At 43.0% G+C, this 26352-nt stretch overlaps 1 protein-coding gene across 11 annotated transcripts in view; it reads right to left on the reverse strand.

The window, feature by feature from the left end:
* Positions 1-17510, reverse strand: part of hemk1 (HemK methyltransferase family member 1) — a 201545-nt gene extending 184035 nt beyond the window's left edge. For 8 of the 11 annotated variants that reach the window (XR_011889357.1, XR_011889353.1, XR_011889356.1 and 5 more), the window contains exons 1-4: positions 17167-17271; positions 8478-8920; positions 4472-4563; positions 2627-2720 (exon numbers count right to left, since the gene is read on the reverse strand). Coding sequence is in view for 5 of the 11 variants with exons in the window: in XM_072280297.1 (XP_072136398.1) it covers positions 2627-2720; positions 4472-4563; positions 8478-8753 (462 nt within the window). In the remaining 6 variants the exon portion in view is untranslated. The other 3 variants (XR_011889354.1, XR_011889355.1, XR_011889358.1) reach the window with 3 other exon arrangements.
* Positions 17511-26352: the final 8842 nt, after the last annotated feature.

Genomic DNA, 26352 nt, shown 5'->3' on the forward strand with positions numbered 1-26352 from the left:
TTCCCTCCCACATAGGCTTCCATTTTTCTCTCATCCTTGTGCCTATCTAAAGAGTCTCTTAAGTGTTCCTAACGCATCTTCTACCACCACCCCTGGCAATGAATTCCACGCACACATCACTCTCTGTGTAAACAACTAACCTCTGACCTCCCCCCTATACTTTCCTCCAAGCATCTTAAAATTATGCCCTCTCGTATTAGCCATTTCGACCCTGGGAAAATGACGCTGGTTGTTCACTCTGTCAATGCCTCTTATTATGTCCAATGCCCTCCATTTTTCTTTCATCCATGTGTTTTTCTGTGTCTCCACAGGAAGTCCTAACAGGCTGTACTCACTTTTAAAATCTGGTGCAAGCAACTATGTCTGTGATCTCAGTCTCCGTAGATCGGGAGATTCTCAATCAAGTTGTTTGATCAATTTCACAATGCTGCTTGAGGGGCATTATTGTGTGCATGTTGAAAGCCCAACTTCTTCAATTACAACAGGACTGAACTTCAGGAGTACTTGAAAAGAAGGGGTAATTTGAGATTAAAAGTGGCTCTTCAAAATGGCAAGGCCTTCTTTCTAACCTTGCAGCTGGGTCTTGGCCTGAAACGTTGACTCTATTCTTCTCTGTAGATGCTGCCTGACCTGCTGAGTTTCTCCATTTTGTGTGTATATAACTCTAGATTTACAGCATCGGCAGAATCTTGTGTTTACGCGTGCAATTCTGGTTGCCCCACTACAGGAAAGATGTGGTAGCTTTGGTACAGAAGAGATTTAGCAGAATGGTGCCTGGTTTAAAGGGAATGAGCTGCAAGGAGAGGCTGAACAAACATGGATTGTTTTCTCTGGTGTGTAAGAGGCTGAATAAAGACTTGATAGAGGTCTATGATATTAGGAGAGGCACATATAGGAGAGACAATCAGAATCATGTTCCCCAGGGTAGAAATATCAAGTACTGGAGCACATGTATTTAAGCTGTGAGGGGAATGTTTAAAGGAGATGTGCAGGGTAAGTTTTTGTTTATACAGAGGATAGTTGGTACCTAGAACCGCCAGTGATAGTGGTGGAGGCAAATATGACAATGTCATTTCAGAGGCCATTAAGTAGGCACAAGAATATGCAGGGAATGGAGGGATATTGGTCATGTTCTAAGTTCAAAGTAAATACATGTCATTATATACAACCCTGAGATTCATTTTCCTGTGGGCATTCTCAGCAAATCTACAGAATAGTAATTGTAACAGGATCAATGAAAGATCAAACAGAGTGTACAATACATCAAACTGTGAAAATGCAAATATAAATAAATAGCAAGAAATAACTAGAACAGAAAAATAACAAGATAAAAAATTCTTAAGGTGAGATTACTGGTTGTAGGAACATTTCAATGATGGGGCAAGTGTGTATAGTCATCCCCTTGAGCCTGACGGTTGAGGGGTAATAACTGTTCTTGAATCTGGTGGTGCAAATCCTGAGGCCTCTAGCAGCGAGAAGGGAACATAACCCTGGGTGGTGGGGATCTCTGATGACGTATACTGCTTTCCTATGACTGTGTTTCACGTAGATGTGCTCAATGGTTGGGAGGGCTTTAGCCGTACTGGGCCGAATCCACTACCTTTTGTAGGATTTTCTGTCATTTCTGATATTGGTGTTCCCATATCAGGTCATGCAGCCAGTCAATACACTCGCCACTACACATCTATAGAAGTTTGTCAAAGTTTTAGGTGTCATGCTGAATCTCTGCAGACTCTTAAGGAAGTAGAGGTGCTGCCATGCTTTCTTCGCAATTGCACTTACTTGCAGGGTCCAGTACAGGTCCTCTGAAATAGTAAAACCCAGGAATTTTAAGTTGCTAATCTTCTCCAACTCTAATCCTCCGATGAGGACTAGCTCACGGAGCTCTGGTTTCCCTCTCCTGAAGTCTATAATCAGTCCCTCGGTCTTGTTGACATTGAATGAGAGGTTGCTGTTATGACACAACTCAGTCAAACTTTCAAATTCCCTCCTGTATGCTGATTCATCCCCACCTTCGATTCGACCCACAACAGTGGTGCCATCCACAAACTTGAATATGACATTGGAGCTGTGCTTCGCCACGCAGTCATAGGTGGAAAGCGAGCTATAGAGGTATACAAAATGCGGCATGGAATGAGTGGACAGCCAGAGACTTTTTCCTCAGGGCAGAATGGGCTAATTCAAGGGTACATAACTTTAAGGTGTTGGGAGGAAAGTATACGAGGTTGTCAGAGGCAGTTTTTTTTTAAACACTGTATGGTAGGTGCGTGCAATACACTCCTAGGGTGGTGGTTAAAACATGTGCATTAGGAACATTTAAGAGACTCTTAAGATAGGAACAAGGATGAAAGAAAAATGGAGGGCTATGTGGGAGGGAAGGGTTAAATTGATCTCGGAGTAGGTTAAAAGGTCAAGCTGAAGGGTCTGCACTGTGGTATACTGTTCTATGTTCTCATTAATCTGTTGGTGTTATAAAAAGATCCTACGGCACTAACAGCAATACTTCATTCTTGATGTTCTTAATTCACCTGCAAAACACGTCAACCTCAGTTATGTAATACTTGGAACACAAGAGTACTTCATTAGATTTATTCAGCGTTGAAATGGAACTTGTGTTTGAATTTACCTCGGTTTCTGGTCTGGGAATAAAGACTGGAGGCTTTACTTTCAGCGTTAGACCGCAGAAGTCCCATTCCTCAATCACATATTGCACAGGCATGCTAGAAGACAAAAAGGAACAAAATCACTCAAGCTGAAAAAACATTTATAAAGTCAAAGTCACAGAGCAGTACAGCACAGAAACTCAGAGCTCACCACTTCTAAGGATGAAGGAAACATGGTCAATCAGGATTTTCAAATGGAATTTGACAAGTATTGAGCAACAATAAAAAGCAAAGGTTCAGAGAGTAATGCAGCATGGAAAAGCCATTTCAACCCAATTCACTCATGTTGACCAAGATCAGAATCAGGTTTAATATGACCAGCATATGTTGTGAAATTTGTTGTCTTTGTAGCAGCAGTACAATGCAACACATAATAATAGAAAAAACATGAAACCATGAATTACAGTAGGTACAGTGTGTATAAAAAGTATTCACCTCTTTGAAGTTTTCATGTTTTATTGTTTTGCAATACTGATCACAGTGGATTTAATTTGGCTTTTTTGACACTGATCAACAGAAAAGACTCTTTTGTGTCAAAGTGAAAACAAATTTCTACAAATTGGTTTAAATTTATTACAATTAGTAAACACAAAATAATTAATGGCATTATTACTACCCCCTTCAAGTCATTATTTAGCAGATGCATCTTTGGCAGCAATTACAGCTTTGAGTTGTGTGGATAGATCTGTATCAGCTTTGCACATCTGAACACTGCAATTTTCCCCCATTCTTCACAAAGCTGCTCAAGCTCTGTCAGATCACATGGGACTCATGAGTGAAGTTCTTTTCAAGTCCAGCCACAAATTCTCAATTGGATTGAGGTCCAGGGCATTAACTTTGTTGTTTTTAAGCCATTCCTGTGTGGCTTTGGCTTTATGATTGGGGTCATTGTCTTGCTGGAAAATAAATCTCCCAAGATGCAGTTCTCTTGCAAACTCCATCAGGTTTTCCTCCAGGACTTAGCAGCATTTTGGTGCATTCATTTTACTCTCTACCTTCACAAGCCTTCCAGGGGCTGCTGCAGCCACCACCGTGCTTCACAGTGGGGATGGTATGTTTTTGACGATGTGCGGTGTTTGGCTTACACTCATTGTTTCTTACCCTCTGCCATCAAATTTCAAATTCAAGTGGGAAATCCTACAAAAGGTAGTGGATTCAGCCCAGTACATCACGGGTAAAATCCTCCCATCCATTGAGCACATCAACATGAAACGCTGTCATAGAAAAGCAGCACCCATCATCAAAGATCTCATCACCCAGGCAATGGTTTTCTCCCTAGCTGCTACCATGAGGTAGAAGATACAAACGCCTCAGGACTCACACCACCAGGTTCAAGGACAGTTACCAGCCTTCAACCATCAGGCTCTTGGACAAAAGGAGATAACTATATTCATTTAAGGACTCTGTCGTATTGTTATTTCTCATTAGTTATTTACTATCTGCATTTGCAGTTTGTTCAGTTTACAGATCCTGTTTAATTACTGTTCTATAGTTTTGCTAAGTATGCCCGCAGAAGAAGAATCTCTCGGGTGTATGTGGTGAGATGTATGTACTCTAAGAATAAATTTTACTTTGAACTTTTCTGAAGTCCATGAACACTACTCGCATTCTTCTTTTGCACAATGGTAACTCGAAGCAATTTGTTATGCCTGCACTGTACCGCTGCCACAAAATATCAGATTTCACGACTAATGTCAGTGGCATTAAAGCTGACTGTGATTCTGTACTTGAGTTTAAGCAAACTGAAATATTTTCAAAATTTCAGAAGGGAAAGGAAGGATATATGGAAATATATTTAATTCTCGCACTGTTGCAGGCGCTTGGAACACAAATCCCAGATTGTCTGCTTCTGCTCTGCAGTGAGTGGGTTAATCAGGGCCTCCGCTCCAAGGCTGTGAACCTGCAAGGAGAAGGGGGAAGGACATTCAGTAAAAAGTGTGACTGTTGCCGCTGCATTCATTCACTGTGCTGTTACTCACTTGTAACAAAAACAAACTGTAGTGGAGAGAGTTTACGAGCTTATAGCAGTGAATGTACAGGGACAAAGAGCAGTATCACACAGGAAGCCTTATGACTCATGCTGACTCTCAAAGAACCATCATTACCAGTGAGCAACTCATGTTCTTTGTATTATCTATCTATCTATCGATCTATTTATTTGTCTGCTTTTGCACATTGGTTGTCAGTCTTTGTATAGTTTTTCATAAATTCTATCGTATTCCTTGATTTTCCAGCAAATTCCTGCGAGAAAATGAATCTCAAGATAGCATCACATGAAATGTTGGAGGAACTCAGCAGGCCAGGCAGCATCTATGGAAAAAAAATACAGTCGATGTTTGACCAAAGGGTCTTGCCCTGAAACCCCAAATGCACTTTTTCCCCATCGGTGCTGCCTGGCCTGCTGAGCTACTCCAGCATTTTGTGTGAGTTGCTTTGATTTGGAATAGGTGTAGGTCATACCCAAGACATACATCAGAAGCCATATAGCCCATGACATAGGCTATGTTGCTTATAGGCCTGCTCACCATTCAATACAATCACAGCCTCCCTCAAGTGCACTTTCCTGACCTACTTCATTCCCTTCCTGCGTGTAAATCTATCTTTGTCTGCTTTGAATATTTTCAAGAGTTCATCCTCTGCAGCTTTCTGGAGCAAGAAATGTGAGAGAATTACGATTTCATCACCTCAAGCCCAAATGAGCCTAAATCCCCTTATTCTGAGATTACGTAACAAGTGTTCTAACAGCCTCGTAAACACAAGAGATTCTGCAGATGCTGGAAATCCAGAGCAATACCTACAAAATGATAGAGAAAGATGCCAGATTAAAAAGGACAGCAGGGGGATGGAAGGCAAGCAGGACAAGCTAGGTGATAGGTGAAGCCAGGTGGGTGGGAATGCAAAAAGGCTGGAGAAGAAGGAATGAGAGGAGAGGAGAGAAGAGTGGACCATGAGGAAAAGGGAAGGAGGGGCACCAGGGGGATCTGATAGGCAGGAGAGTAAGAACTTAAGAAATAGGAGCAGGAGTAGGCCATCCGGCCCATCGAGCCTGCTCCGCCATTCAATAAGATCATGGCTGATCTGTCCGTAAACTCAGCTCCATCTATCTGCCTTTTACCCATAACCCTTAATATGTAAAAACCTACCTAACTGTTTCTTAATTATATTTAGTGAAGAAGCCTCAACTGCTTCCCTGGGCAGAGAATTCCAGATTCACCACTCTCTGAGAAAAACAATTTCTCCTCATCTCCGTCCTAAATCTTCTCCCCTGAATTTTGAGGCAATGTCGCCTAGTTCTCGTCTCACCTACCAATGGAAACAACTTTCTTACTTCTATTTTATCTACCCCTTTCAAAATTCTGTATGTTTCTATAAGATCCCCTCTCATTCTGTTGAGTAGAAGAGATAAGAGGCCAAAATAGAGGAAGGAAGGGGAGGGGAAAAGAAACAAAACTACCAGAAGGAGAAATCAATGTTCATGGCATCAGGTTGGAGGCCACCTAGATGGAATATGAGGTGTTGCTCCTCCACCCTGAGAGTGTCCTCATCGTGCCAGAAGAGGCAATGGACTGGCATGTCAGAACAGGAATGGGAAATTGGTTGTCCACTGGGGAACTCTCTTTATGTCGATGGAGAGGTGATGCTTGACAAAGTGGTCCCCCAACTTACATCAGGTCTCACTAATATAGAGGAGGCAGCATTAGGAGTGTCAGGTACAACAGATGACCCCAACAGATTTTCAGGTGAAATGTGGCCTAACCTGGAAGGACTGTCTGGGGCCCTAAATGGAGGTGAGGGAGGAGGTGAATGGGTAGGTATACAATTTCTGTCGCTTGCAGAGAAATGTGCCAGGAGGGAGATTAGTGGAGAGGGACAAATGGACAAGGGAATTACGGAGGGAGTGATCCCTGTGGAAAGCAGAATGTGTGTGTGTGTGGGGGGGGGAGAGAAAGACACGTTTGGTGATAGGATCTTCAAAAAGGCAGAAGTTACAGAGAATGATATGTTGGATGTGGAGGCTCATGGGGTCGTACGTGAAGACAAGAAGTACTCTATCCCTGTCAAGGTGGCGGGAAGATGGGGTGAGCACGGATGTCCGGGAAATGGAGGAGATGCAGTTGAGGATAGCGTCAATGGTGGAGGAAGGGAAACCCCATTCTTTTAAGAAGGACATCATCTCTAATGTCCTGGAAAGAGAAGCCTCCTCCTGGAAGCAGATGTAGTGGAGAGGAAAAAAGAAACTGAGAAAAGGCAACAGCATTTTTACAGGAGACTGGGTGGGAAGGGGTATAGTCAAGATGGATGTGGGAATCATTAGGTTTACAAAAGCTGTCAGTAGACAGTTTGTCTCCAGAGATTAAGACAGAGCCATCAAGAAAAGGGAACGAGGTGTCAGAAATGGAACAAGTGAATTTAAAGCAGGGTGGAAGTTGGAGATGAAATTGATGAGCTGAGCATGAGTGCATGAAGCAGTCATCAATGTAGTGCAGAAAGCCTTCTATCATCCTTCCCAATTACCTGCTGCATCCATGTCATTTTTGTGTTCTGTAAATGAAGACTACCAAATGCTCTTAAGCTGAATCTTTCTGTAGTATTTCTTCAATGAAAACATTAACTTCTAAAATTCTTTCTTCCTTACTGCACTAGTTCATATTGTCCCACATTGTACTCCAGATGCTGTAATCCAGAGCAAGTTAGTAAGACCTTAGAACCTCTTACACAATAAAGGTGAAGTCTCAAACTTTCAATCGATCCAGTCATGACCCTTGCACTTTAGTCATAGACTACACCAGACACAAGCCCTTCTGCCCATTAAGTCTGTGCCAGACCATTACGCTGCCTCGTCCCATCATCCTGCACCCAGCCGCAGCCCTCCATATCCCTCCCATCCATGTACTTATCCAAATTTCTCTTACACATTGAAATTGAACCTGCATCCACCACTTCCGCTGGCAGCTCGTTCCACATTCTCACCATCCTCCCAGTGAAAAAGTTCCTCCTCATGTTCCCCTTAAACAATTCACCTTTCACCCTTAACCCATGACCTCTAGTTCCAATCCCACCCAACCTCAGTGGAAAAATTTATACCCCTCGTAACTTTGTACACCTCTATCAAATCTCCCCTCATTCTCCTACACTCCAGGGAATAAAATCCTAGCTCATTCAATCAGGTCTTTGGGATGTATGAGTTTTCTATCTTTGGGATTGTGAAGGCACAGAGACCAGATATAGGGTTTTGTACTGAAACGTGGACTGTCCATTTCCCTCCCACAGATCCCTCTCGTGTCTTCACTTTAAGTTAGCCTAACCTACAGGAAAGATAATAAGATTGAAAAAATACAGAGAAGATTTACGCAGATTTTGCTGGGAATTGAGGACCTGTGTTATAGGGAAAGGTTGAATAGATTAGGACTACTCCTTGGAATGTAGGAGAATGAGGGGAGATTTGATAGAGGTATACATGATTATGAGGGGTATAGATAGAGCAAATAAAAGCAGGCTTTTTTCCACTGAGGTTGGATGACACTAGAACTAAAGGTTATTGGTGAAATGTTTAAGGGGAACCTGAGGGGGAACTTCTTCACTCAGAGGATGATGTGAGTGTGGAAGGATCTACCAGAGGAAGTGGTGGTTGCGGATGTGGAAATTTGGATAGGTACAGGGATGGGAGGGCTATGGTCCAGATGCAGGTCAATGGGACTAGGCAGAAGAATAGCTTGACATAAACTAGATGGGCTGAAGGGCCTGTTTCTGTGCTGTAGTGCACTATGAGTCTAAGACTCCAAAACTCCCCACTTGAATTTCATAATACTTAACAGTTTTTCCTCCAAGCACATGGGAAACGATGTGCTCAGCTGAGAGCAAGGGCTCTGATATCGCCCTCTGTTCAAATATCTGCTGCCAGTAAGTCACACAGTCAGCTCCTGTTGCAGGCACAGAACTGCAACAACTCCTGGAGAAGGCGGCTGAAAAGCAGCTGACGTGGTCACTTTGGCCAGGGTGAAGTGACCATACTCTGGTACGTGAAGCCAAGCAAAGGTGGTGTCCAGTGAGAACTTTCCAGCCTATGTAGCTACTTCTCATCCTAAACATCTTCTTTGTTATTTCCACACGGTATTTTAAATCAGAGTCATTTTAATGCAAGTTTTCTTGAACGGTTAATTATGCTGCTCTTGGCACTTTGGGTGAGGACCCTGAATTAAGTTTTAACATGCAGTGCTCCTGGAACTTCTTACTTCATTGCCACCTTGGATGGAGTTCTGAAAAACAAAAGAACACAAGATCATAAGACAAAGGAGCAGAATTACTCCATTTGGCCCATCAAATTTGCTCCACTATTCAATCATGGCTGATTTATTTTCTCCCGGGCTTCTCTCCATAACCTCTGAAGCCCTTACTAATCAAAAACCTATCAACCTTTTTCTTTAAATATACTCAATAAGTTGGCCTCCAGTCATCTGTGCAATGAATAGTTGCAAAAAAAATTAAAGGATTTACTGTAGAAACATTTTATAAACTCCCTAATGCACTGACTCCTTTGATTTACCACATAAAATCCCACCACTCCCACTCCAATGGAGGGTTTCAGTGCCCTGACTGATATCTGTTCTGAAGGCAGCCGATGGCATGGAAGCCATCGTCTCCTGGAAGACAATGACAAAGTGACAGTGGCCAAGTCCTGTGAGTAGTAACTGATCTGGTCAAGTGCAAGGGCAGATTATTCAGACCCTCTAACCTGCTTCACCAGTCAACAGAATTATAGACTGATGTGATCTTTATTTTTTTTTAATGATTTCAGAGATGAGAGACTTTGGGATAGAGGCTTAGTGATATACTTGAATATAGGTATCACCAACAAGACCAGCATCAATTGCCTCTCTTTAATAAGCCTAAAGAAAGCAGATTGCTTGGCCACTTCAGAAGGTATTTCAAGTCAGAGGGAGACATGAGGGACTGCAGATGCTGGAATCTGGAGCAAGAATGAAACTGCTGGAGGAACTCAGCAGGTCAAGCAGCATCTATAGGGAGAGAGGACTTAACAATAATTCAGGTCAAGACTGACAGTGGAGCTCCGATATAGGGTATAAACACTAGGAGGCCATTATGTTCCTAATGTTCCAGCACTCAATAACATCATGACAGATTCATCTCAGCACCATGTTCTTGCATAGACACAGATCTATCAAATCCATTACTTTCTAAAAGTCTCTCTTGAATGTACTATGCAACTGCACTTCCACAGTCTCTGGGTAGACTTTCAAAGGCTCGCTACCCTCTTGGGTACAGAAATTCTGTCCTGAACCAGTCCTTAATTGGAAAAGCCTACAAAATGTAGTGGATACAGCCCAGACCATCATGGGCAAAGCCCTCTCCACCATTGAGCACAATTACACAGAGCACTGGGATCTTCAAGTCAGTAATTACAACCTTCCACAGTATTCTTATGAGCATCTGGGAAGAAGAGATGCCTAAAGACTTCAAAGATGCCATGACCATCCTATTCTTCAAAAGCAAGGGAAGCAAAGCTGATCGCGGTACCTACTGAGGCATCTCCCTCTTGTCCGTTGCCAGGAAGGTTCTCGACTGTAATCATCTAATCACCAGCACACCAGCATACCAGAAGAGAACCTTCCTGAGACAGTATGGCTTTTGCTCGGGTCGCAGCATTATCGACATGATTTTTGCCATTTGTCAGGTTCAGGAAAAGTGCATAGAACAAAATTTGAACTTACTGCCGCTTTCATAGATCTAACCAAAGCATTGTGGACGGTATTGTTGAAGCTGAGATACCCTTGCACATGTCAACCTCATTCGCCTCTTTCATGACAACATATTAGCTAGCCTCGTCCTGTCAAATGGAGAAGCTTCATAGCCATTCAACATTTCAAACAGTGTGAAGCAAGGGTATGTGTTGGGCCCTGTGCTTTTCACCTATCCTTTACATGCATGCTGTCAGGGACTTTGAATTGGGAGTGTATCTGGAATACGTCTTTTCACCTGCGGTATCTCAATGCCAAGATGAGCTTCTCAGTCATCTTCGTCCTTGGGTGCTTTATGCTGATGACTGTGCCATGATGGCACATACAGAGTCTCCAACTCATTGTCAACAGCTTTGCAGAAGCTTCTCGATTCTTTGGCTTCACCATCAGCTTGGTAAAATGGAAGTCCTGTTTCACTCTGCTCCTGGATCTGTGTTACTCCTCTTTACGTCACCATAGAATCGTGGAAAGTACAGCACAGAAACAGGCCCTTCGTCCCCATCTAAAACCAACTCCCATCGACCTTTACCCTCCATGTAACTATCCAATCATAGCTTAGACGTTGAAATCGAGCTCGCACTCGCAGCTCATGCCACTCACACGGCCCTCTGAGTGAAAAAGTTTCCCCGCATACTCCCCTTAAACTTTTTACCTTTCACGCTTAACCCATGACATCTGGTTGAGGGTTCCATCCAACCTCGGGGGGGGGGGAGAATAAAAATCGAGGGAACAAAATTGAATATGGTAAATGAATTCAGGTACCTCGGCAGCATTGTGTCAAGTGACGGCTCCCTGGACAAGGAGATCAATGCCAGGATTTGCAAAGCCAGCAGAACCTTGGCCACCTGCATTAAAGCATGTTGAACCAGCACCATGTTTGTTTACCCACAAAGCTCAAGGTGTACAAAACTGTCATTGTTAGATGTCTCCTTTATGGCTGTGAGATACGGACTGCTTACAGAAGACAACTAGAATGTGTCCATCTCAGACAACTACAACCCTTCCACAGTTGTAACCTGAAGTCGATCCCAGGCATCCACTGGCAGGACCAAGTTATAAACATGGAAGCTCGCTACAGAGCAGAGGCCATGATCCTGAAAACCGAGCTTCAATGTACAGGACACGTCATACGCATGGAGGACTCCAGAATCCCCAAATGTCTACTATGTGGCAAGTTATCTCTGGGCAAGAAGAACCAAGGTGGAGATTCAAAGACTGTGTGAAAGGTAACATTGCATATGCTGGACTTACTACAAAACAGCTAGAACAGTGCATACAAGACCGGACTAGATGGTGTGCCTTGGTAAGACTAGCCCATGACACCTTTGGGGAGTGGCGCCATGGAGACCTGTTGGCTGCCCAAGTGTGATAGAAAATTGCAGGGCAATTCCCTTAACCTCACTGTGAATGAGTTTTCTGCTTAAAGGAGACTCCACAGCTACCTTTGGGTCTAAAGCAAATGAGTTGCACCAGAACGACCACCATCGTCGGACATGACAGATGACCATCATTTGTAGTTTGTTGTCTTCTGCACATTGGTTGTTTGTCCATCTTTGCTGAGTGCGTATTTTAAAATTCATTCTATTTACTGCGATGCCCACAAGAAAATAACTTTCAGGGTAGTATATGGTCACAAACATGGACAACCCTAAAGGCAGCTCTCATTGAAAATGATGGAAAACATCAAGTATTCTTTACGGCACAGAATCATAACTGCCCCTATGATATGTATAGTCAGTGAAGTTCTAATATGATTGAACGATCTACTGCTGCTTAAAACCAACAGAAATAGACTGAACTGTGGAGGATACACTGCCCCTTTAAGAAGCCGCTGGTGAAAAAAGGATCTTTGACGTGCTGGTCTAATAGAGCATTTAAAAAAAAACGAAGTTTTCAATTCCCAGTGCCAACTACCTTGCTGGTAAACATGCAGTCTCTGGCAAATAAAATTGATGCTCTCAGAGCTAGGGTACAGTTATTAGAGAGACATTAGGAACATGTGCATCCTTTGTTTTATGGAATCTTAACCCACTCTGGGCCAAATGCAGAAATTTGAATAGACGGGATCACAATACATCGTCAAGACAGGTTGGCCGAGTCTCAAAAGCAGAGGTGGAGGTGTATGCCTCATGATCAATTCCTTGTGGTGTACTACTGTGTCACTGATGTCTCAATATTGCTCATCAAGACTTGGAATACCTCGCAATTAAGTGATGACCATTTTACCTGCTGTGAGAGATTTCAGCGATCTTTTTGGTTGCAGTGTACTTGCCACTTCAGACTAACGTCAAACAGGCAGCAGACAAACTGAGCAAGGTAATCAACAGGCACGAAACTGCGTCATCCTGATGCCTTCCCCATCATTTTGGGGATTTTAACCAGGCCAGCTTGATGAAGTCACTAAATAATAATTATCAACTAATCACCTATAGTACCAGAGGAAATAACACACTAGACCACTGTTACACTAAGTTCAAGAGTGCCTACCATATTATTCCACGCCTACACTTTGGTAAATCTGATCACCTGGCTGTCTTTCTACTCCCTGAGTGTAGGCAGAGACTGCGGACTGGAGCATCAGTTGTGAGGACCAAGAAGGTATGGACCAGGGAGGCTCAGGACTTATAGGACTGTTTTGAATCAGTGGACTTCGAGCCTGAGTTCTCACCGACTTCATTAAAACACATGTGGATTAGTGTGTGTTTACAAAAAAACTTACAGTACCTTCCCAAACCAAAAACTGTGGATGAACCAATAGGTTCGTAGTCCGCTGAGGACTAGATCTGTGGCATTTAAGTTTGGCAATCCAGGTCTGTGGAAGAAAACTACATATGACTTGTGAAGGGATATTTCATGAGCCAAGAAACAATTCCACAAGAAGTTAGAGGCAATGTCAGATGCATATCAGACGAGCTCAATGCCTTTTACACTCGCTTTGAAAAGGAGAATAAAACCACAGCTATGAGGATCCCTGCAGCATCTGATGACTCTGTGATCTCTGACTATGAGCCGTTGTCAGGTTGTCTTTCAAGTGGGCGAAAGGTCTCTGTGATCTCTGACTCATCAGCAGGGCCTGATGGAGTACCTGGTAAGGCTCTGAAAACCTGTGTCAACCAACTGGTGGGAGTATTCAAAGACATTTTCAACCTCTCACTGCTAGTTAGAAGTTCCCACCTGCTTCAAAAGCATAACAATCATACCAGTGCCCAAGAAGAGCCGCGTGAGCTACCTCAATGACTATTGTCCAGTACAGCTCACATCTATGGTAATTAAATGCTTTGAGAGGTTGGTCATGGCTAGAATCAGGAAGGACTTGGGCCCACTGCAATTTACCTATCACCACAATAGGTCTACAGCAGACAGGGTATCAATGGCTGTCCACACAGCTTTGGATCAACTGACAATGCAAATACCTATGTCAGGATGCTGTTTCTTGACTATAGCTCAGCATTTAACACCTTCAATCCTACAGTCCTGATCGAAAAGCTACAGAACCTGGGCCTATGTACCTCCTTCTGCAACTGGATCCTTGCCTTCCTAACTAGAAGATCATAATCTATGTGGATTGGAAATAACACCTGCATCTCACTGAAAATGAACACTGGCGTTCCTGAAAGATGTGTGCTTAGCCCACTGCTCTACTCTCTCTACACCCATGACTGTGTGGTTAGGCATAGCTTAGACAGCATCTATAAATTTGCTGACGATAACGCCATTGTTGGCAGAATTTCAGATGGTGATCAAAGGGCGTACAGAAGCAAGATATACCAGTTTGTATCGCAGCAACAACCTTGCACTCAATGTCAGCAAGATCAAAGAGCTGACTGTAGACTTCAGGAAGGATAAGATGAGGGAACACAAACCAATCTTCATAGAGGGATCAGAAGTGGAGAGAGTGAGCAACTTCAAGTTTTTAGGTGTCAATATCTCTGAGGACCTCACCTGGATGCAACATACTGATGCAGCTATAAAGAAGGCAAGACAGTAGGTATATATCATTAGAAGGTTGGGGAGATTTAGTTTGTCAACTAAAACACTCAAACTTCTATAGATGTACCCTGGAGAGCATTCTGACTGGCTGCATCACCGTCTGGTATGGGTGGTGGGGAGGGGATGCTACAAGATTGAAATAAGTTGCAGAAACTTGTAAAATTAGTCAGCTCCATCAAGGGTACCAGCCTCTATCATATCCACGACATCTTCAAGAAGCAGTGCCTTAGGAAGGCGGCTCCCATCATTAAGGATCTCCACCAGCTAGGACATGCCCTCTTCACACTGTTATCGTCAGGAAGTACAGAAGCCTGAAGACACGCACTCAGCGATTCAGGAACAGCTTCTACCCCTCTACCATCCAGTTTCTAAATGGACATTGAATCCATACACACTGCCTTGCCACCTTTTTATGTTATTTTACACTATTTATTTTAACTTTACTATTATATAAGTAACACACATCGTGGTTGCTGGTGAACGCAGCAGGCCAGGCAGCATCTCTAGGAAGAGGTACAGTCGACGTTTCAGGCCGAGACCCTTCGTCAGGACTGGCCTGAAACGTCAACTGTACCTCTTCCTAGAGATGCTGCCTGGCCTGCTGCGTTCACCAGCAACCTTGATGTGTGTTGCTTGAATTTCCAGCATCTGCAGAATTCCTGTTATTATATAAGTAATATAATTTTATATTTATTTATCATGTATTTCATTGTACTGCTGCTGTAAAGTTAACAAATTTCACAAAATATGCCGTTAATATTAAATTTGATTCTGATTCCTTATTTTTAGGCAATGACTGCTGGTTCCGGAGCCCACAGCCAAGAATAGCATCAACTTAATGGCTACTCTGTCTAATTTTGACTGTTTGAATGAAATAATTTTCTTCTAAACTTGAGAACATGTCCACTGTACTTAATCCTCATAGAACCACCCAAAGGTGAATCCAGTGGACCTCAGCTACACTCACTCAACCACAAGTACATTTATCCTTACGAAATTAAGGTGCTAGCACAGAGCTATCATAGTCTAGACAGGCTGAATGGCATGCTTCCAATGCCTTTCCGCCTTTTATAAGACCATAAGACACAGGATCAGAATTAGACCGCTCAGCCTATTGAGTCTCCTCTGCCATTCCATCATGGCTGATTTATTATCCCTCTCAATCTCATTCTCCTGCCTTATCTCAATAACTTTTGACACCCTGACTAATCAAGAACCTATCAACCTCCACTTTAAATATACTTAATAACTTGGCCTCCACAGCCATATGTGGCAATGAATTCCACAGATTCACCACACTCTGGCTAAAGAAATTTCTCTTAACCTCTGTTCTAAATGGACGTCCCTCTATTCTGAGGTTGTGTCCACACAATAAGAAACATCCTCTCTAGGATATTTAGGCCTTGCCCTATTCCATATCTTAGCCTTTCAATATTTGAGGGATTTCAATGAGATCCTCCCTCATTCTTCTAAACTCCAGCGAGTGCAGGCCCAGACACAAACGCTTCTCAGGTTCATCCTTTCATTCCTGGAATCATTATCTGAACCTCCTCTGGATGCTCTCCAAAGTCAGCATACCATTTCTCAGATAAGAGGTCCAAAAGTGGTCACAATACTCCAAGTGTAGTCTGACCAATGCCTTCTAGAGCTTCAGCATAATATTCTTGTTCTTATATTATAATGGTCTCTAAATGAGCCTCCCTTACCACTGACTCGACCTGCAATTTACCCTTTAGGGAATTCTGCACAAAGGCTCCCAAGTCCCTTTGCACTTATATTTTTGAATTTTCTATCTGTTTGGAAAAGTTTTCACCTCTATTCCTTCTACCAAAGTCCATGACCACACAATATCCTAAACTATATTCCATCCGCCACTTCCTTGCCTATTCTCCAAATATGTTTAAGTCCTGCAGCCTTCCTACTTTTCCTCAACTTTACCTACCACTCCACCTATCTTGGTACCATCTGCAAACCTGGCCACAAGCCATCGATTCTGTCATCACTGACAGATTGTGAGAAAAGAAGTGGTCTCAACCCAGACCCTGCAGAACACCTCCTTTATTCCCACTCATTGCTTCCTGCCAGTCAGCAGATCTGTATACTGGCCTGTATATAAATCCCATCAAGCTTTTTTTTTCACCCTTGCAGTTCCTAATTCTACCCCAATGATTCTACATGTTAAGATGCGATGTCACCTCTTCCTAACGATTTGATTTCCTTTCTCACTAACAGAGCCACCCCAAACCTTTGGCCTACCTGCCTGTCCTTGGATGTTAAGCTCCCAACTATGATCTTCTTTCAGCTATGACTCAGTGATGCTCACAATTCGTACCTACCAATCTCTGAATGCACTACAAGATCATCTTCTTTTTTATGTGTGCATTTAAATCTAACATCTCTGGTCCTGTATTCAGCACCCATTTCGATTTTGCCATGTTACACTTTAACTCATCACACTGACTGCAATTTTGGCTGTCCTTCTTCACAGTCTCAATACATACTGCATCTGCTTGTATACCAACCACCCCTTCTTCAGCTGTCACTCCGGTGCCAAATTAATTCAGACCCACCCCAACAGCTCTAGCAAACCTGCCCACAAGGAAACTGGTTCCTCCTCGGGTTCAGGCGTAACCCTTCCCTTTTGGACAAGTCATACCGTCCACAGACGAGATCCCAATGATCCAGAAATCTGAATCTCAAGTCTTTTGCAGCAAATTCTCAGCCACACAGTCATCTGCCAATCATCCTATTCTTACCCTTACTGATCTCCCATTTCATCAGAACAGATTAAAATCCAATTTGGGAGGCACTAAAAGCAGATCCCCTCCATCAGAGCCAAGGGCAAACTTCATTCCCACTCCGCCCAGCCTAAAAGCGCGGGAAACCACCTCATGCGTGACGTCACCAAGGTGCAAAATGGCAGCGCGCATCAGACAGTGACAGCTCGTTGTTCGTGTATTCGGCTTTCCCAAATGAGAATTGAAGCTCTCTTCCACACCTCATTGTTTATGTTGTTCCGGGTTTTAACCTCCATTTCTAATTTATTTTCTTCTATGCTCTCTGCGCGCCGCTCGTTTTGTCATTCCTCTCCACCGGTAGTCTGGTGCATTCAGTGTGTGCGTGAAGCGGTCCGGGCAGGAAACCTGGCGTAGCGTCGCGGGTTCCGGCAACTAATGCTAGGCGTTACCCTTTTCTCTTCTCAAAATCAGAAACAGATTTAAGATCACTGGCTTATATGGTGTGAAATATGTGGTTTTGCAGCAGCAGTACAGTGCATAGAAAGAACAATCATAAAATTACAAAATAAATAATGCAAAAGGAAAGGAATAATGAGGTTGATGGACCGATCATAGATCTGAAGGGGAGCGGGAGTGGTTGTGGAAAAGGTGCGAGTGAATCGTTGAATCTTGATTCTGGGAGGTACATGAGCCTATGGGGCAAATTGGAGATGTACAAGATGATAAACATAGATCAAGTTGATAGCTCGAGACTTTTTCCCAGGACAGAAATTAGTAATTAGCATTTAAGGTGATTAGAGGAAAGTACAGTGGAATGTCAGAGGTAGGTTTTTTTTTACAGAGAGTAGTGGGAACGTTTAACAGACATCCCACCCTGCAAAAACTCATTTCAGGGAGGTAGCTCCCCGTCCCCCGCAACCCCATATCCCCCCCCCCACCCCCGTCAATCTCCAAGGGTGTATGTAATACTTTGTTTAGTGATTTTGTCTAATCTGTAAACCAAGTTGGGTATATGCAGCAAATGTGACATTAAAATATGTGCTTATATTATCATGTTTATTCTATTACAACTTTAAACAAGTCTACAGGGAGTTTGGCCTCATCACGTGGGACATCAATAGCGTAGCTCCTTGGCAGCTAGCCAGCTAGTTTAAATCAGGGGTCCCCAACCTTTTTTGCATCACGGACCGATTTAATATTGACAATATTCTTGCGGACGGGGGTGGGGGGATGTTAAATGCAACCGGAATATAGGTGATAAGTCAACTATAAGTCACTTGTAAGTGGCTAATTTACTCAATTTTGTTTCTAAAGGGGTTTATCTAACGAATTTAATATTAAACACACAGCACATATTTTCCTCACATGAATGTAGTGATAAGTCAATTATAACAGTGGTCCCAAACCTCCGGGCCGCGAAGAATGCAGCGGTACAGTGGTGGCCAGAACGCACCCAGCACATCTTTAAGAAAAAAGCCAAAATAAACAAGCTAATTGATTAGGTGCCGCCCGGCGTGTAAATGTCGGCCCAGGTCAGAGACGGCATAATCAGCAATCGGCTCTGATCTGGGCTGACATCTACGCGCAGGGCGGCACATAATTAATTAGCTTGTTTATTTTGGCTTTTTTCTTAAAGATCTGCTGGGTGCGTTCCGGCCACCGCTGCATTCTTCGCGGCCCGGAGGTAGGGGACCACTGAATTATAAGTCACTTATAAGTCAATAGCATCATAACATTTTAAGTAATGTTTGGATATTAAACACACAGCACATATTTTCCTCGTATGAACATATAAAATAATCGCAAAACACCAATATCGCTGAATCATTGGGAGCCCTGGGCTTGTTTTCCTGCAACAATATGATCCTATCAAGGAGTGGTGGGAGACAGCGATACTCGAAGGTGGTTCCTTATGTCCAGTCTATTCCGCAATTTAGTTTTCGTTGCATTCATTGCAGAAAGCTCCGCTTCGCAGAAATATGTTGGAAATGGAAACAACGTTTTCAGTGCTTTCGTGGCTATCTCAGGATATTCAGCCTTGACGTTGATCCAGAATGCTGGCAGTGATGTTATGTCAAACATACTTTTCAGCCCACCGTCATTTGCAAGCTCGAGGAGTTGATCTTTTTCCCGCGCTGACATGGATGATTCACCGGGGACATTCACAAATGGGTCACGGACCCATTCCTTTGCACGTCTCGGGTCACTGATGACCTAGCGTGCATTAAAATTCAACAGTGGGCGTGACAGGGAATGAGGAAAGGTGCAGCTGACACATATCTTTTCATATCGCCAAATCATATTGTTTCCTCGCGACCCAGTGGTTGGGGACCACTCTTAGCACGAAGAGAAACCAATCAGGATGCTTGCTCTCCCTCTCCCTCTCAAAAAAATCTATCTCCGGGATATTGTAATAATTTCCGGGTGTCAGGGAGCCACTATTGATATGTAGGAGACTCCCAGAACTTCCGGGAGAGGTGGGATGTCTGGTTTAAGAAACTTTTAGTCGGCACACGGATGATAGAAAAATGGAGGGCTATGTCGGAGAGAAGGGTTAGATTGATCTTAAGAGTATGTTATAATGTAAGCACATCGTCATGGGCCGAAGGGCCTGTACTTTGTTGTAGTGTTCTATGTTCTGCAGCATCTCCTTTGTTTAGGCATATCATACATTTGCCTTTGTAAACACAAAATACTCTGCAGATGCCGGGGTCAAAGCAACGCTCACAACATGCTGGAGGAACTTAGCAGGTTGGCCCGAAACATTGACTGATCATTTCCACGGATGCTGCCCGACCTGCTGAGTTCCTCCAGCGTGTTGTGGGTGATACATATGCCTTCATTGGCTGAGGAAATTAGTTTAAGAGTTAGGATGTCATGATACAGTTATACAGAATATTGTACAGACTACACGTGGGGTATTGTGTGCACCATACGATCAGAAGGACATAATTAAGCTAGAGAGGATGCAGAAAAGATTCACAAGGATGTTCCTGGACTGGAGGACATGAGCTGTGAGGATAGATTGTACAGGCTGGTCTGTTTATCCTGGAGCAAAGGAGGCTGAGAGGAGAAATGATATTTACTGCTACCTTTCCATCTCATACTTTTATAAAGATAGGGTACATAGAGCCTGTTTCCTTCCTGGGGGTGTGTAAAAGCAGAAGGCATAGGTGAGGGAGAAGGCTTAAATGGGACGTGAGAGGTAAATTTTACACACACACAATGCTGGAGGAACTCAGCATCAATGGGAATGAATAAGGAGTTGACATTTCAGGCCAAGACCCTTCATCAAGGCTGGAAAGAAAGGGGGACGAAGCCAGAATAAGAGGTGAGAGGAGGGGAAGGAGTATGAGCTAGAAGGTGAGAGGTGAAGCCATGTGAGGAAGAAGGATGGTATCTGGAATCCCTGCCTGAAGAGGTGTTGGAGGCAGGAACGGTAATGATAATTAAGAGACATCTGGACAAGTACCAAAATGAGCAGGGAATAGAGGGGTATTGAATGAATGCAGGAAAGTGGGATTAGTAAAGGTTTTACTGTATTGAGATACAGCCCGGAATCCAACCCTTCTAGCCACGCCACCCAGCAAACCATCAATTTAATCCTAGCCCAATCAGGACAAATTACAAAGAACAATTAACCTACCAACTGGAATATCTTTGGACTGCAGAAGGAAACGAGCAACCGGAGGAAACCCAGGCGGTCACGGGGAGAACGTAAAAACTCCTTACAGGCAGCGGTGGGAAATGAACCCAGGTCTCCTGTGCTGTAAAGTTTGTGCTAACTACTAAGCTCCCATGGTGGGGTTGACATGGACACGATGGGCTGAATAGCCTGTTTCTATACTGTTCAGCTCTGTGACTAATAAATGCTGGTGATCCAGCAAAGTCTGTGAACCACATAAAAATACCAACCTTATTCAGATAATAAATGCGCTGCCCTTTTGCTTCTTGTCACTGTTCTCAGCTGAATGTCTCACTGTTCCTCCTACGGCTGCATTAGTGGCAGAGAAAAGCACTACTGGAGTTGTGAATTATAAATGGAACAACTATGAGAGCACAGTTTTAATGTCTGTAAAGTGCAGGTGACTTGCACCCAGACTATCGTGCCTACAATCTGAACACGTGTTCGTGTTACTCCTTCAGAATCAGCAGAGATAGATAGATACTCTATTGATCCCAAAGGAAGTTACAATGTCACAGATACACAAATATTAGAAGAGAAGTAAGAAAGACTGAAAAATAAGTTACCTTAAACAGTCTAACAGGCCATAGTGTCTCATTATAGAGCCCTAAGGCCGAGGGGTAAGGATAACCTCATATAGCGCTCTTTGGAGCAGCACTTTCCAATGGCTCAGCAGATTAAGACAGTGAATTGTTGAACGGAACAGCTCTCCATTCCCTGTCCTGCACTGACAGAGCTAATCCCGGTTCAGACTCCTACATTGCACTCAGTGGCCACTTTATTAGGTACACATACATTATGTAGGATCACAGGAGGAGAAAAACAGCGGTCGGTGAGCCAGTTCTCATCAGGGGTTAGAGGTAAAGAGGGTCAGCAACTCTAAACTCCTTGGTGTTATAATTTCAGAGGCCCCATCCTAGGTCCAGCGCTTAAGTGCCATTACAAGGGTAACATGGCAGCATCTCTAGTTTCTTAGGAGTTTGCGAAGACACAGCATGACATCTAAAACTTGGGCAAACTTCTATAGATCTGCGGTGGAGAGTATACTGTCTGGTTGCATCACGGTCTGGTGTGGAAGCACTAATACCCTTGAACTGAAAAGCCTACAAAAAGTAGTGGTTACTTTCTGGTCCATCACAGGTAAAGCCTGCCTCACCATTAAGCATATCGACATGGAGCACTGTTGCAGGAAAGCAGCATCCATCATCAAGGATGCCCACCACCCAGGTCATACTCTCTTCTCACTGCTGCCATCCGGAAAGTAGTACAGAAACCTCAGGATCCACACCACCAGGTTCAGGAGCAGTTATTACCCCCCAACCATCAGGCTTTTGAACCAGAGGGGATATCTTTACCCAACTTCACTTTCCCATCACTGAAATATAGACTCAATTTTAAGGACTCTTCATCTCATTCTTGATATTTATTACTTAATTATTTTTTTCTCGGCTCAAGCTGGTAAAATCTAATGTACAGACATAGCCAAGCACACACGTTGCTCAATTGCTAGGAACTTTCAGACTATTCCAGTGGTGCTTAATATTGTGGCTTTCTGAAGATTTACATGAATATTTCTGTGTAGGCCTAATTATTTAATGCTATTGTGTAGTGACTTTGGGATGATACCAGTTGTAGATATTACTATTGGGACAATGAATACTCTGTTCATATTCCATAATCTTTCAATTTCTTTGCATAGTTCTGATGGTTTTCACTTATTGATTTCTGTATGTTATGTGTGTCTGGAATGGCTGTATCTATTAAATAATTTGTTCTTGCTTGTTTATCTTGTAATATTTTATTGGACAGTTATTATGGATTGTTCTATCTGTAATAATAGATCTGTTGTAATATAATTTGTTGGACTCTGACTCTAAAACTGGATCAGACTTATTTATTGTAAAGTTTGTATTTTAAAACAAGATTTTGGTGAATTATGTTTACTATTTGATTGTGCCTGTGAAAGTAATCAGATTGAGTTAAACTACTGCAGGATCCTGTAATGTGTTGGATTGTTTCCGGTTTCTCTTGGCACTTTCTGCATTTATGATCTTGAATTTGTTGGTCCTTTATTATGTATTTTTGATCACTGTGTGTTACCATCTGGTCCTGTATTGCCACAAGGAACCCCTCTGTTTCTGAAAAGAGGTCAGCAACTCTGAGCCAGGAGATTGGTGCTTCCTTGTCGGCATCTACTCCGCTCAGATCGTAGGGATGTCTTCCGTGGAGGGTGAAGCTCTTCAATTGGTTAACTTTCTCTTCTATAGTGATAGTTTCTTCACTTTTCCAGATTGTGCTTAGTGGTATGTACTTCTTATCAGAATTGTATATGCTTGTGTGGAGTGCTGAATCCTGTTTCCAGTGATGAAAATATATCCTTAGAAGTTTTATCTGACAATTCTGTCTCTTATTCCTCTTCCTCCTTCAGTCCTGGGTAGTGTTAATCTAAGTGTGTTCGAGTGTACATAGTGTTTTCTAAAATTTGTCAATTCAGTTCTTATGTTTCTTATTTTAACCTTCTTTTTATTTATTTATTTTATTTTTTCTTCAACTCGAGCTAGTAAAACCTGAGGTACGGGCATAGCCAAGCATACTCATTTGTCAATTGCTTGGAACCTTTGGACTATTCGAGTAGTGTTTAATATTGCGGCTTTCTGAAGATTTACAGAGATATTACTGTGTAGCCCTAATTGTTTAATGCTATTGTGGAGTGCCTTTGGGATGACACGAGTTGTAGATGTTACTATTGGGGTAATGTATACGCTGTTCATTATCCAGAGTCTTTCAATTCAGCACATTTATGGTGTTTTTCATGTATTGATTTCTGTAAGTTAAATGTGTTTGGAATGGCTATATCTATTAAATAAGTTGTTATTGGTTGTTTATCCCATATTATTATATCCAGACGGTTATTATGGATTATGGACGATCCATCATAATATAATAATTGTTATTATTTTTTCATATTTACTGTGTATGCCTGTAAGTAAATGAATCTCTGGGCTGTATATGGCAACATATATGTACTTCAATAATAAACTTACTTTGAAGTTTGAACCTGTACGCCTGCTTGTTAATGCAAATACCTAATCAGTCAAACACATGGAAGCAGTTCAGTGCATAAAAGCACGATGCCATATGGTCAAGAGGTTCAGTTGTTGTTCAGACCAAACATCAGAATGGGGAAGAAATGTGGTCTTAAGTGACTTTGACCGTGGAATGACTGCTGGTGCCAGCTGGGGTGCTTTGAGTATCTCACAAACTGCTGACCTCCTGGGATTTGCACGCACAACAGTCTCTAGAATACACAGAGAATGGTGTGAAAAACAAAACAAAAACATCCAGTGAGCAGCAGTTCTGTAGGTGAAAACACCTTGCAATTGAGGAAGGTCAGAAGAGAATGGCCAGACTGGTTCAAGCTGACAGGAAGGTGACAGTAACTCAAATAACCACACGTTACCACAGTGGTGTGCAGAAGAGCATCTCTGAATGCACAGCACACTGAACCTGGATGTGGATGGGCTCCAGCAGCGGAAGACCATGAACACACACTCAGAAGCCATTTTATTAGGTACAGGAGGTACCTAATTAAGTGGACAATGAGTGTAGTTTTACAAGTGCCCTCAGCTCTCCTGGGGTAGCGAGGAGAGTAAGGGTTGAGGTGGTGGTGAGGAGGGCGGGGAAAGAAGATCAAACAAAGTTCAAAGTAAATTTATTATCAAAGCACATATTCTGTATGTCACCTTATGCTACCTTCAGATTCATTTTCTTGCAGGCATTTACAGCAAAATAAAATAAACATAATAGAATTTATGAAAAGCTATAAATAACAAAGACAGACAAGCAACCAACATGCAAAACAAGACAATTCATGCAAATAATTAACAAGTATATACTGTAAATAATACTGGATAAGGAAGTGGAGGGATGGGTTAGTAAATTTGCTGATGATACAAAGGTTGGAGGTGTTGTGGATATGGAGGGCTGTCAGAGGTCGAAACGGGACATTGATAGGATGCAAAACTGGGCAGATGAGTGGCAGATGGAGTTCAACCCAGATAAGTGTGAGGTGGTTCATTTTGTAGGTCAAATATGATGGCAGAATATAATATTAATGGTAAGACTCTTGGCAGTGTGGAAGATCAGCGGGATCTTGGGGTCCGAGTCCATAAGGCACTCAAAGCTGCTGCACAGGTTGACTCTGTGGTTAAGAAGGCATAGGGTCCATTGGCCTTCAATTGTGGGATCGAGTTTAAGAGCTGAGAGGTAATGTTGCAGCTATATAGGAGCCTGATCAGACCCCACTTGGAGTACTGTGCTCAGTTCTGGTAGCCTCACTACAGGAAGGACGTGGAAACCACCGGAAGGGTGCAGAGGAGATTTACAAGGATGTTGCCTGGATTGGGGAGCATGCCTTATGAGAATAGGTTCAGTGAACTTGGCCTTTTCTCCTTGAAGCAACAGAGGATGAGAGGTGACCTGATAGAGGTGTACAAGATAATGAGAGGCATTGATCGTGTGGATAGTCAGAGGCTTTTCCCCAGGGCTGAAATGGCTAACACGAGAGGGCATAGTTTTAAGGTGCTTGGAAGTAGGTGCAGGGGAGGTGTCAGGGGTACGTTTTCACGCAGAGAATGGTGAGTGCATGGAATGGGCTGCCGGCGGTAGTGGTGGAGGTGGAAACGATAGGGTCTTTTAAGAGACTCCTGGATGGCTACATGGAGCTTAGAAAAACAGAGGGCTATGGGTAAAGCCTAGGTACTTCTGAGGTAGGGACATGTTCAGCTCAGCTTTGTGGCTGAAGGGCCTGTATCATGCTGTAGGTTTTCTATGTTTCTATGTAACATGAACTTGAGAGTCCTTGAAAGTGAGTCTATAGATTATGAAGTCAGTTTAGCATTGAGGTGAGTGAAGTTATCCACGCTGTTTCAGGAGCCTCATGGCTATAGGCTAACGACCGTTCCTGAACCAGGTGTAGGACCTAAGGCTCCTGTAACTCCTGCACCTCCAGCTAAAACATCAGAATCAGGTTTAATATCACTAGCATATGCCATGGAATCTGTTAACTTTGCAACAGCAGTACAATGCAATACATAATAACAAAAAAAAAACAGAATTACTGTAAATATATATATATTAGTTAAATTAAGTAAGTAGTACAAAAAAAAATTAAAAAGTGGTGAGGTAGTGTTCACGGGTTCAATGTCCATTCAGAAATCGGATGGCAGAAGGGAAGAAGCTGTTCCTGAATCACAGAGTGTGTGCCTTCAGACTGCTGTACCTCCTCCCTGATGGTAGCAATGAGAAGAGGGCTTGTCCTGGGTGATGGGGGTCCTTAATGATGGATGCCGCCTTTTCAGGAACCACTCCTTGAAGATGCCCTGGAGTCTATGGAAGCTAGTACCCATGATGGAGCTGACTGAGTTTACACTCCCTGAAGCTTACTTCAATCCCATGTAGTAGTCCCCCCAACCCCATACCAGATGATAATGATAGATCAAATTCCGGCAACTGTTCAG

The sequence above is a fragment of the Mobula birostris genome, chromosome 16, assembly GCF_030028105.1.
Source record: "Mobula birostris isolate sMobBir1 chromosome 16, sMobBir1.hap1, whole genome shotgun sequence".
Taxonomy (NCBI): Eukaryota; Metazoa; Chordata; class Chondrichthyes; order Myliobatiformes; family Myliobatidae; genus Mobula; species Mobula birostris.